Below are 13,528 nucleotides of genomic sequence, written 5' to 3'. Positions count from 1 at the left end.
CTAAAGGTTCAATGACTCACTGTATCCTTTTCTTTCCCCTGATATATTTAAAGAATGCCTTGTTAGAGTTACTGCTATATTTCTCTCATGTTCCCTCTTTGTATCTTTCATCGGTTTCTTGGCGTTTCTCCTCTTGTTCTGTACTTCCCCATATCCTCTTCCTTCATTGTACATTTACACACCCCAGCTTTCACCTTCAAAACTTTCAATGATGTATCATCCTGGTTAGTTTTGCTTCCCTATTCAGTCAACATGTTTCTGGGATAAATTACCTTTGCAATGTGAAGAAAAGAAGGGTGGAGCAACAAAAATTTCAGGAAGGGATAACATGAAAGGATTGGAGTGATTTGTCAGAGTAAGACTTTTAAATTTTTTTTGTTTATATCTTTGAATCACCAGAGGTATTAAGGTTAAGGATTTACTGAGCCCACAAATGTACAATAGTCAAATTAACGTACATAGTTGAAACTAGAACACTTTTTCATACCTGACATTTTCAGAATCCTAATGCTCACAGACTGAATAACTTCGCTAAGACATTATCCCCAAATGAGGATCAACAGCATTCATATTTCATTTATAAAGGGAGAACAGATGGAAACACACACTTAGTAATACATATACAGTACATAAAAACAGTAAGTGGCCTTATCTTTTAAAGGTATTGCACTTATAGGTAGCACTACAAACATAATTTTAGATGACTGATTGACTGCAAAATATTTCTACCCATAGCCATCTCCCCAATTAACAATATTTCAGCCCCCAATCTCAACTCCACTGAGCAAAATTGTAACCACCCACTCCCACTTCCCCCCTCTCCCCCACTATACCAGCTGAGCAACATTATGGCCCCAACCACCTAACACACCTCCTCTATATTGAACAAGATTCTGGCCCCAATGAAGAAATACAGAAGCTGAAAAGCAGTGGATTTTTCTGACTGGACAGAACTGCCGGGGACAAGCAAGCAGTATCATCCATCAAATGGAAGAGCCGGTCTCCCTTCACCCCTACTGAACAAGTTTACAGGCCCTTCCCCCCACCCCTACTGCTCCCGATAAGCAATATTCCACTCTCTTTCTCCCTGTGATAAACATGATGCCGAGTCATCCCGTACCGCTTTGGCTGCATTTCCCATTCCATCCCACCCAGTGGCTGCTAATCCTTTTCCCCCTTCAACATCCCACTTGCTGTATTGCCCACTCACCCTTGTCCTATTTAGTTTCCCCTTTTATAATAACTCCTCCGCCAAATACATTTCACACCCACAATCCCCCTCCTCCATTGGCTTCCCCCAATGGTTGGCTATTCTATATTTCAATTCTCCTCTGACCAGAATTCCCCTTCCTCAACATTCCCTTCCTTTCCCCTCCTCTTCCACTGTTTTCTCCCTACCACCCGGCCACCCACTCCTCTCCCCGCCCCAATCCTCCACACTGGTTCCATTATCCCCACCCCCTAATCCAGTTTGTCCTTAAAAAAAAATCTAATTTTATTGACTACCCAAGTGCAATGCCTTTGGAGATTGACTAGTTATAATATAGATATGAAATTAGTCTCCCATCACCTCTATAGGAAAGTAGTCACTGAAACACATTTTTCATATAGCAGTATGGTTAACATTTTATAATTGTGATTTAACTTCATAAATGGCAAGTTTAAACACTTAATTCAAACTGAATTATGAATATCTCATATACAACACCTCTCTGAAAGTTGGTTTCCCTTGAAAGAAATTAGTGTTTTTCCTGCTCTTTGGAGGGTTAAAATTTACATTCAGAAATATGCAGCCATTTGCTATTGCTTCTAGGGGTGCAGGACCTTCATAGGGAAATCCTAGTCCCACAAAAACCTAAAGGATGAAATCAATATTTACAAATTAATACTGCACTCATCACTTTCATCATATTAACAATTCAAACATTTATTTTTCCAGTAACATACATTGACAGAGGCTCTAGTAGAAATCCTGGTCTCTTTAGGGCAAATAATTAACATAATGCGGATTGGGGTGGGCGGGGGGGAAAGAGGGGAATTTTAGAGGGGGGGGAGGAAACCCATTTCTACATTTTTCTGGCCTCTTGAGAAGCAGTTGTATTTGCCATACAATGAGCGTATGTGAAGGCCTCAAAGTAGTATCAATAGCAATCAATTTGAGAGATTGATGGTCATTAGGGAATTGGCAAAAACCTCAAGGAAACAACGATAGCTTTAAAAATTGTTACCTTCTGGAGGGAATGAATGTAGAGTTTCTACAATCATTAGCATTTTAATCTCTCTAAAATCTAACCAAATATGCATCAGTCTTTCAAACATATATATAGCAAAATATTAGAAACCTTGGTTGGGCAAATATTATGTTCCTCTAAATATCTACAAACAAACACATAAGTCAATCCTTGTTTAATTCAGTCAGTAAATGGAACATAGGCCTGTAATTTGTGGTCAGCGAAGCAAAGGCATTTGCCTCTGGCCCCTAAGTAAGCTTCCCACAAAGGTCTCGTGATCTCTGTAGTGAGAAGTTTGTTTTTTCTGATGTGTGGTTGAAATCAGCGTAGTTTAGTGGGAATCCGTAATGCGATCTGCCGTGATAGTAACAAGCTGTCCAAGCAGCCAATCACAATGCCGAATTCTCACAGACCAGGAAGTGAGTAAGCTCCTTTTAAAAAATGTTAGAGAGCAAAACAAAGATTGGGGCTCTCACATGGAGGAAAAGTAAACCTGAACTAAAGATGAACAAACTTTTAATTAAAAAAAATTGAAGTACTTAAATTTTTTTAATGTTATTAAAATGGATAAAATATTAAAATGAGTTTTCCATGGCCGTACTGTTTGTTTAGCAGTCAATATGCTGTTAAAACCCCAGTTATACTTAATCCAAAAGGGTCTAACTTTTAAAGGGGTAGCGAACCACGACATTACTGCGGAAGAGCCAAAGTTTTAGTCAGCTTCACTGATTTCCCTGATTGCCGGCTATTGGGGGGGGGGGGGGGGGGGGAGCACAGCGCAGATAGTATCGGAGCAGTGAATGACTGACCGCAGCTTCAGGATTTCCATGTTCACATATGCATGCACTACATCCTGAAGTTGTAGTCAGTTTCAAATGGGTAATAATAGGAAATACTGTTCTTTCGTGTTATTAACCACCGCAAATTTGGAGCCAATTAATTTCAAATAGAGTAGTGACAAATTTTGAAAAACGTGAAACATTTGATTATACTATGTGAGATGCTGTGCAAGAGTAAATAATAAACTACAGGAGAACAATTACATTAGTCTATTAAAATGTTTACATCAGGCAGAGGTTTGCAGTAAATGCAATGAGATAGATTAAAGGTGCACTATGTTCATGAAAAAGTGTTTTACAAAGTTTTTTTGTTTGTGTAGAAGTGACAGAATTATATGATTCAACAATTGTGTTTGCAAACGAATGAACTCTGCAATTGGGCCATTAATACAATCTACGTCGCTGTACTTTGAGGTAATTCATATAATTGCAGTGAGTTTTGAAGCAAACAAGAAAAGATTTGCAAAATATCTTTTGAAGGTGATGTACTTTTATCTTAATGCGAGATAAACTTCATTAAGGTAATGCTTGTATACATTACAGATTATTGGCAAAGCCCTCAACTACTGAAGATAGTAGAATGAAATTTAATGCAGAGAAGTGTGAAGTAATACATTTCGGTAGAAATAACGAGAAGAAATAGGGTACAATCCTAAAGGAGGTTCATGAACAGAGACACCTAGGGATATATGTGCTCAAGTTGAAGGTGGCAGGGCAGGTTGAGCAGCAGTTAATACAGCTTATGGGATACTGGACTTCATGAATAGAGGTGTGGAGTACAAAAGCGTGGAAATTATGATGAACCTGTATAAAACACTGGTTCGGCCTCAACTGGAGTATTGTATCCAATTCTGGACCCTGCACTTTAGGAAGGATGTGAAGGCCTTAGAGAGGATGCAGAAAAGGTTTACAAGAATGATTCCAAGAATGAGGGACTTCAGATTCATGGATAGTGAGAAGCTGAGGGTGTTCTCCTCAGAGCACAGCAGATTGAGAGGAGATTTGATAGCGGTATTCAAAATCATGAGGGGCCTGAACAGAGTAGATATAGAGAAACTGTTCCTATTGGCAGAAGGGTCGAGAACCAGAGGACACAGATTTAAGGTAATCGACTAAAGAACCAAAGGCGACATAAGAAAAAACGTTTTTTTACACAGCAAGTAGTTAGGATCTGGAATACACTGCCTGAAAGGGTGGAGGAGGTCGATTCAATCACGGCTTTCAAAAGGGAGTTGACTAAGTACCTGAAAGAAAAAAAATTGTAGGGCTACCAGGAAAGGGCAGGGGAGTGGGACTAGCTGAGGTGCTCGAGAGAGAGAGAGAGAGAGAGAGAGAGAGAGAGAGAGAGCCGTCACAGGCTTGACGGGCCGAATTTCAATCTTCCGTGCTGTAATCAGTCGATGGGCTCAATTTTCCCCAGTGATATGCGCCTTTTTTTGGCGCACGCCGCTTTTTTGGTGTAAGTTTTTTTAAAAGTAAAGTTTCCCCAAGGAATCTGTGCCAGTGTAATGATTTTTTTAGGTTCGTTTTTTTTTTCGTCATGGAGGGTGTAACTCGAAGTCTGCGCCAGTTTTTGTCAATTATGGAAGTTTGCCCCCAAAAATGTCTCCGAGGTCGATGCATCTGACTACTCGCGAAAAACCTTCTGGTGAGTTATGAAAAAGCAGCGCACATTGAAAGATTGGCGCAGAAAGATGCCATTGCTTTTCAGCAAAGTTTTGGAGGGAGTCAAGAAGACTTAAATATACATAATAAAGACGAATTCCATTTACTACCTTATAACGCAGTAAATGGAAGTTTGATGTTATTCTGTAACTTTTCATATTCTTTCAACTGACACGCCACCACCAAACATCTGCCAACAGGGCTCGAGGGTCAGAGCGTTGGCCAGCAGAATCGGTCCCGTGCCCACACACAGGGGTTCGGCTGCAAAGGAAGCCCGTGGCAGGGTTGGGAGGGGGGGGGGGCGATCGGAAGGCATCAGAAACCTGCACTATCCATCAAATGTAGCCCAGGGGTTGGCAGGGAGGAGGTCCCGATCACTGCACCTGGTCAGGCCTGGGTGTGGTCCATACAGACCTGCAGGGAGAATAAAGGATCTGTCCTGCCTGCCTGCCGTTTTAAGCTTCTTGCAAAGGTAAAATTTAAGCATGGGGGCAATACTGACAATGCCATACCTTGTGTGAGCCTTTTGCATCATGGTGTTGCAGAGGAGACAATTGATTCAACGTCATCGTATAAGGAACCTTAGAACCCATAGGGTGATGAGTAGGAGGCCTTACCCACGTCAGGTATATTGAGACAGGAGTTCGTACCCGCACCTGAGTGATGCAGACTGTGTTTCTGCAAAGAACTTGTAACTGAGATCTGAGAGTTGGTAAAAGCAGACCTGTCAGTTGAAGTGAAGGTTACAGCTGCACTTTCATTCAATGCATGTGGATCCTGCCAAGCTACAACTGGTGATGTGTGCGCCATTTCTCAACATGCAACACATGTCTGCATTCAGCAGGTGATAGCTGCACTATATGCCCGGAGGAATAACTATATAAAGCTCCCCATGATCGCTCAGGCAATGCGTGAAAGGGCTGTGAGCTTCTCCCGGATTGCTGGTACAGGGCTGCATTGATTGTACCCATCGCCTTGCGAGCACCTTTGGAGGATTCCGAGATGTACAAGAACAGAAAAGACTTCCACTCCGTGAACGTGCAGCTCGTCTATGATGACGTGTTATATATGCAACATCTTGTAACCAGCATTCAACCGCCACCAGAGGGCGCATCTGTTGGAGTCCCAAGGGATCCTAGCATCCCTTGGGATCACTGCATATAAGCAGGCCTCCCATGCTGTGCCAGCACTCTGCAGTCAGAATAAAGAGACTAAGGTCACATTTACTCAAGTCTCTAGTACTCAGTCACATTGCTTTATTTGAGACATAACAATTGGTGACGAGTAATAGATAACGCACCATCATGCGAAAATGCAGAGAACTGTTGGTATCTTGGAGAAATTCTCAGGTGGTGACAATTGGGAAGCCTTTGTGGGGCGACTTGACCAATACTTCGTGGCCATCGAGCTGGAAGGGAATGAGAATGCTGCCAAACGAAGGGCAATCTCCTCACCATCTGCGGGGCAACAACCTATGGCCTCATGAAGAATCTTCTTGCTCCGGTGAAACCAACAAACAAATCGTATGAAGAATTGTGTATGCTGGTCCGGGAGCACCTAAATCCAAAGGAGAATGTTATGATGGCAAGGTATCGATTTTATACGTGTCAACGACCAGGAAGTGGCGAGCTACGTCGCCGAACTAAGGCGCCTTGCAGGACATTGCGAATTCGGTGGATTCCTGGAGCAAATGCTAAGAGTCTTTTTTGTGCTTGGCATTGGCCATGAGGTTATCCTTCACAAACTATTAACTGTTGAAACACCAAACCCGAGTAAAGCCACAACGATAGCCCAGGCATTTATATCCACCAGCAATAACACCAAACACATTTTGCAGCATAAAGATGCATCGGCAAGTACTGTACACAAAGTAACATCATTTTCAGGCAGGAATGCATATGGCAGAACGTACATGCCTGCAGCTGCACGACCTCAGATGACTCAGAGTCCGCCATCAAGTGTGAATGCGCTGCGGAGGTGATCATCGAGCCCATCAATGCCACTTCAAACATTATACGTGCAAAGGCTGTGGAACAATGGGACACCTCCAGCGAATGTGCAGACAAGCTGCAAACCCTGCAAACAACCACATTGCAGAGGAAGACCGGTCCCTGACGGATCAAACTGAACTAGAGACCCGAACCGAAGAGGCAGAAGTGTACAGGGTACACACCTTCACCATGAAATGTCACCGATCATGTTAAAAGTTGAACAACGGAATTCCAGTATCCATGGAATTGGACACAGGTGCGAGTCGGTCTATCATGAGCAAAAAGGCCTTCGAGAGGCTGTGGTGCAACAAGGCATAAAGGCCCAAGCTGAGCCATATTCATACCAAGCTGTGAACTTACACTAAAGAGCTGAAACCTGTAATTGGCAGTGCAGCAGTAAAAGTTTCCTATGATGGAGCGGTGCACAAACTACCACAATGGATTGTACCAGGAGATGGCCCCACACTGTTCAGCAGAAGCTGGCTGGGAAAAGTCTGCTGGAACTGGGACAACATCCGAACGCTTTCGTCCGTCGACGAAGTCTCATGTGCCCAGGTTTTGAGCAAGTTCCCATCCTTGTTTGAGCCAGGCATCGGAAATTTTTCTCGGGCGAAAGTACAGATCCACTTGATTCCCGGTACATGACCCATCCACCACAAGGCACATGCGGTGTCATACATGATGCGAGAGAAAGTGGGGATCGAGCTGGACAGGCTGCAATGAGAGGGCATCATCGCACCGGTTGAGTTCAATGAGTGGGCCAGTCCGATTGTTCCGGTTCTCAAGGCACGGTCAGAATTTGTGGGGACGATAAAGTAACAATTAACCGTTTTTCGTTGCAGGACCAGTACCCGCTACCCAAAGCAGACAACCTATTTGCGACGCTGGCAGGAGGGAAGACGTTCACCAAGTTGGACCTGACCTCGGCCTACATAACGCAGGAGCTGGCGGAATCTTCAAAAGGCCTCACCTGCATCAACACGCTCAAAGGTCTGCTCATCTACAATAGATGCCCGTTTGGGATTCGATCGGCCACGGCTATTTTTCAAAGGAACATGGAGAGTCTGCTAAAGTCGATTCCGCGCACTGTGGTTTTCCAGGACGACACCATCGAACACTTGCAGAACCTGGAAGAGGTTTTAAGTCGGCTAGATCGCGTGGGACTCGGGTTGAAACGCTCGAAATGTGATTTCCTGGCGCCAGAGGTCAAGTTCTGAGGGAGAAGAATCGCATCAGACCCACCGACGCCAAGACGGAGGTCATCAAGAACGTGCAGAGACCACAGAACGTGACGGAGCTGCGGTCGTTCCTGGGGCTCAATTATTTTGGTAATTTCCTACCCGGGTTAAGCACCTTGCTAGAACCTCTACGTGTTGCTACACAAGGGAGATGGACTGGGTATGGGGGAAATCACAAGAGACTGCTTTTGAGAAAGCCAGAAATCTGTTATGTTCCAACAAACTGCTTGTTCTGTATGACCCAGGTAAACGTTTAGTGCTAGCTTGCGATGCGTCTTCGTACGGGGTCAGGTGTGTGTTACAACAAACGAGTCGGGAACATTGCAACCGGTCGCTTATGCGTCCAGGGTTTGTCCAAGGCTGAAAGGGCCTACAGCATGATTGAAAAAGCAGCTCTGGCATGTGTTTACGGGGTGAAAAAAATGCACCAGTATCTGTTTGGGCTTAAGTTCGAGTTAGAAATTGACCATAAGCCTCTCATATCGCTATTCTCAGAGAGCAAAGGTATTAATACCAATGCCTCTACTCGCATCCAAAGATGGGCGCTCACGCTGTCTGCACATAACTATGTAATTCGCCTCAGGCCAGGCACAGAGAACTACGCTGATGCTCCCAGTCGGCTACCATTGCCCACCACCGGGGTGGAAATGGCACAGCCTGCAGACTTGCTCTTGGTGATGGATGCATTTGAAAATGAAAAGTCACCCGTTAAGGCCCACCAGATCAGGACCTGTACCAGCCAGGATCCTTTACTGTCCCTTGTAAAAAACTGTGTCCTCCATGGGAGCTGGTCCAGCATCCCAGTGGAGATGCATGAAGAGATCAAGCCGTTCCAGCGGCGCAAAGACGAAATGTCCATACAGACGGGCTGTTTTTGTGGGGTAATCGCATGGTTTTGCCCAAGAAAGTTCATACACAACCTACAGAGTACCCACCCAGGATGGATCAAGCAAGTCACATCTGCCCCGTTCAAGCCCGCATCCAACGGCCAGGCAGAACGAGCAGTCCAAACCATCAAACAAAGCTTGAAAGGCTTGTCGGAAGGCTCCCTGCAGACCCGCCTGTCCAGAGTCCTGCTCAGCTACCGCACAAGACCCCACTTGCTCACCGGGGTTCTCCCTGCCGAACTGCTCATGAAAAGGGCACTCAAAACAAGACTCTCTCTTGTCCACCCTGATCTCCAGGATCATGTCGAGGGCAGGCGGCATCAACAAAGCATGTACCATGATCGCGCAAACTTCTCACTCGATATTGAAGTCAATGACCCTGTATTTGTACTCAACTATGGACATGGTCCCAAATGGCTTACGGGCACTGTTGTAGCCAAAGAAGGGAGTAGGGTATTTGAGATCAAACTTGCAAATGGACTAACTTGCAGAAAGCATTTGGTCCAAGCCAAACTGCGATTCACAGAAGCCACGAGCAGCCTGAAAAGGACACCACCAACTTCGACCCTCCGATACACACACAAGTGGCAACTGACATCACGGTTGACCACGAAGCTGAACTCATCATCCCCAGCAGCCAAGCAAGGCCAGCTGCCCAGCAGCCCAGCGAAGGCTGAACCAACTCACCTGTACCTGTGTTTGTACCGAGACAATCGACTAGGGAGTGGAAAGCCCCAGGTCATCTCACCCTGTAAATAAGTGTACTATTGACTTTTGGGGGGGGGGGGGGCAGGGGGAGTGATGTTATGTATGCAACATCTTGTAAGCAGCATTCTACCGCCACCAGAGGGCGCATCTGTTGGAGTCCCAAGGGATCCAAGCATCCCTTGGGAGCACTGCATATAAGCAGGCTTCACATGCTGTGCAAGCACTCTGGAGTCAGAATAAAGAGACTAAGGTCACACTTACTCAAGTCTACAGTACTCAGTCACATTGCTTTATTTGAGACATAACAACATGCATCCCACCATGGCAGTTGATGCAAGATACGCTGGGAGCACCCATGATGTGTTCATCCTACGCGAGTGTGTTATATCTGCCATGTTTCAGCAGCAGCTTGAAGGGCAGAGCAGGCTACTGGGAGACAAAGGGTACAGCCTTGTCACCTGGCTCATGACGCCCCTACACGTAACCCGGACGGAAGCTGACCGGGAATACAACATTTTGCACATTGCGACGTGCAGCATCGTAGAGAGGACCATTGGCATCTTGAAACAGCGTCTCCGAAGCTTGGTCCATTCCGGAAGCTGCTTGCTACACTCCCCCCCTGAGATTGTCGGTCAGTTCACTGTTGTGTGCTGCATGCTACATAACTTAGCCATCATGAGCCAGCAGCAGATGGTAGTAGAAGACCCACCTGAGGCGAGAGAGGCTGATGATAAAGATGAGGAAGATGCAAATGACGAGGACGAGGAAGCCATGCAACTACCTGAACCCGGAGCACGATGGCGGAGGAGGGCGGGCCATCATGTTCCTTTAATGATTTCTCAAGCATTGCGCCAGCAGCTGCCTGAAGGCTCAGCGACAGCTATTCCACATGGACCATGTTTACTGTTTGGACCTGTTCCGTAATGTTGTATTGTGTTAATGGAACAAATGATGGAAATTATTTTTGTTTACTTCAAAAGTTGTGTTAATAATGGAACAAATAATGTAAATGATTCAGTTATAATTTAAAATATATTTTATTCAAAAGTTTAACACTTGTTCGTACTTAACTTAACTTCAATAAAAATATTCTTGTATCAAATTTTAAAGTTTTCAGTTACGATCACTTACAAACTTTTAAACTTGTAAATTTACATAACTTACAAAAAACTTTAAATTTGAGAACAGTTACAACAGTAACATCTCCCCTCCACCTTATTCTAAGACGGCCCGCTGCACTTGGTCTTAGTGACTCCACCATCCCTGCCCGCAGGTGGTGGCGCAGCGTTTCTTGGGTTAGTACGAAGCTTATTCTTTCTAACATTTCGGGTAATGCGCATCTGTTGTTTTGGGGGGGGGGGGGGGGAGAAATGTGGAGGGCCCGGCTTGGGGCTCATTGAAGGCTGGTCTTGGGATTGGAGTGAGAGTGGCAGTTGATTCTGCCAATGGGCGCAGGGTCTGGACGTGTTCCCTTATTGCAGCAGCTAACTGCAAAATTCCCTCCCTCACGTACCCTGAAAATGTGTCAACTATCTCCAACATTCCCTCCCTCATGTTCACAGTGTTTGCATTACCTGCAACATGCCCGCCTTCATGTTCACTGTCAGCGCATCAGCTATCTGCGACATTCCCTCCCTCATGTGCAGCGACATGGCTTCAGCTAACTGAGATATTCCCTCCCTCATGTCCCCGAATAGCGTTTCCATTTCCCGTGAGAGTGTTCTTACTTCTCCCGACAGTCCCGATACTGATGATGTCCAGGAGTGATTACATAAGGTCAATGCTCTCTGCACTCATTGCCATCATGTGAACCACATCTGTTAAATTCTGCACCTCAGGACGGTCGAGCTCTCCTTCTCCTCCTCACCCTGGGTGTGGCTCGCAGCATCCCACTGGGACCCGCAGCCTCGGACTGTGGGCCTCTGAGTGTGCCTTGCTGCACGCAACCACTGGGACCCGCAGCCTCGGATGGTGGGGCCCTGGGTGCGCCTCGCTGCACCCCACTGGAATCTCCAGCCTCGGACGGTGGGAAGCCATGGAATGTCGGACCAACACTCAAACCACTAGTCAGGGAAGGGGCTGGCACCTCAATGGGCAGCACCTGCACCTCCTTAAAAGTGAGTACTACAGTGGAGGCTTCTTGCACCCCCTCCCCCTCACCCCCATGCTCTTGATCTGGAAGATGGGATTGGAAGATGTTTTCTTCAGGCTCATCCTCGTCTGAATCTTCTTCTGCATCATCAGGGTTGGCCTCAAGTTCTGCACAATATAACAGGACAAATGGTTAGCAGCAGAGGAGGGGTCAGGGTGGCAAGAGTAGACTCATATTGCGCAGGCAGCAGGCTGATTTGAAGGACCACGATGAACAATAGCACATTGCATCAACTGAAGCGTAGCTGACGGAGACATCCCCAGGAATCGAAGCATGGCTAGCCCGCGCAGTACTTAACATTTAGCAAAGGCAGACTGTGGAATTTGCAGGACTTACCCTCACCCTCGAGTGTGGGCCCAGCTTGTGAAGTGGTGGTTGCTTTTCTCCAGGCAGGACCCATTAAAGCAGTGACCCTCTGTTCCAAGGGTGTCAGTGGGTGCAGATTTGCCAGGCCTCCTCCTGTTCGAGTTCTTTCCCTTTTGTTATGTGCCACTTTCCTCTGCAAAGATGAAAATACAACTTTTTAGCGAGGGTGTCTTTCTGCTGGGCCATTTAAATAAACAATTGCAATTGCATTGAATAAATGAAAATATTATTTACACTAACTATTTGACCAAGGTCCTGCGATTTCTTTTTGCACTGGCCCCCAGACCTCGGGGTGGTCACCATTGCACAGTAATCTTGTGCAAGTTGGTTCCAGCATTTCTTTATTTCTTTGGGTGGAACTTTTGTGTGATCTCTGCTGGTGTCCAGCTCCTGCCATTTGCCCTCAATCACAGTAACTAGTGCCTCCACTTCATCCTGTAAGAAATTATTGGTCCTGGCGCTGAGTTGCATCTTGTATTATAGTCTAGCTCCGATTTTTACAATGATAATTACAGTTCTCACACTCAACTGGCTCTTTAAAAATGGCCGATTGCAGACCGGGAGCTGTACTGCGCATGCGCACCCATAGGAATTACGTCAATAACATCCTTTTTTCGTGCATGCGCAGAAGGGGAGGCATCGTTTTTTTCGACGCAGTAAGTAGATTCCACCCCCCGAGGCGATTGGACAGGCTGCACTGCGCCAAATTTGAAACATAGAGTGGAGAAACTTGGCACATTTATTTTTGAGTAGTTCTGGCCTAGAAAAATGGGTGCAACTCCGGCAATACACCAGAAAATGGCTTTGGGCAAAATTGAACCCCATGATTCTATATATTCAAAAAAAAAATCATATTCATAGCTAAGAAAGAAGCAGAAATTTTGTTGGCAGAAGCAAGTCATTTCAAGTTTTCAGCTCTCCAAGTGTCTGTAACTATCAGGAGCACATACCCCAAACCTCAGGAGCACATACCCCAACCTCAGAAAATGCTCACAATGAATTCAAATCACAGAATTTACCATTCCCATGACATCTTTCCTTAATGTTCTCTGGAGTGTCTCAAAGAATTATAATGCTATTCAAAGATACCTCTATGTTGCACAAAGTATTCGTTTCTCAGATTTTCTACCTGCTTTGCCTGCAATCTCAATTGGTTTGCCATGGAGAGATGCTAAGCTATAGCCAAATAATTCCCCAGCTTTTCTGTCAGAAATGGACAAAGAAAGAAAATACCTCAACAAGAGCGAACCTCACCCTAAATAAAAATAAATTAATCTGATTAAAAATAAATACATTGGGCTGGGTTTAAATCCACGTCCCCGAAAATGAAAATAGTAATGTGCTAATCTATTGTGCTACTTAGCTCTCTTCGTGAAGTTATTCTCAATGTTGAGGTAAATAACTCAAAGTGTCAGTTGTAAAGTAATGTCTTTACTGGAAAAATAATCTCA

General features: G+C 45.2%; 1 protein-coding gene across 5 annotated transcripts in view; it reads right to left on the bottom strand.

The window, feature by feature from the left end:
• Nucleotides 1–13,528, bottom strand: part of LOC139264450 (alpha-1,6-mannosylglycoprotein 6-beta-N-acetylglucosaminyltransferase A-like) — a 157,382-nt gene that overhangs the window by 39,108 nt on the left and 104,746 nt on the right. For 4 of the 5 annotated variants that reach the window (XM_070880948.1, XM_070880949.1, XM_070880950.1 and 1 more), the window contains one exon: nucleotides 1,709–1,855. In XM_070880948.1, the coding sequence (XP_070737049.1) occupies nucleotides 1,709–1,855 (147 nt within the window). Of the gene's footprint in view, nucleotides 1–1,708; nucleotides 1,856–10,868; nucleotides 11,819–12,047; nucleotides 12,211–13,528 lie in introns of those variants that run through there. The other variant, XM_070880951.1, reaches the window with a different exon arrangement.

This window comes from Pristiophorus japonicus, chromosome 5 (assembly GCF_044704955.1).
Source record: "Pristiophorus japonicus isolate sPriJap1 chromosome 5, sPriJap1.hap1, whole genome shotgun sequence".
NCBI lineage: Eukaryota > Metazoa > Chordata > Chondrichthyes > Pristiophoridae > Pristiophorus > Pristiophorus japonicus.
This window is presented reverse-complemented; position numbering and strand designations above follow the sequence as displayed.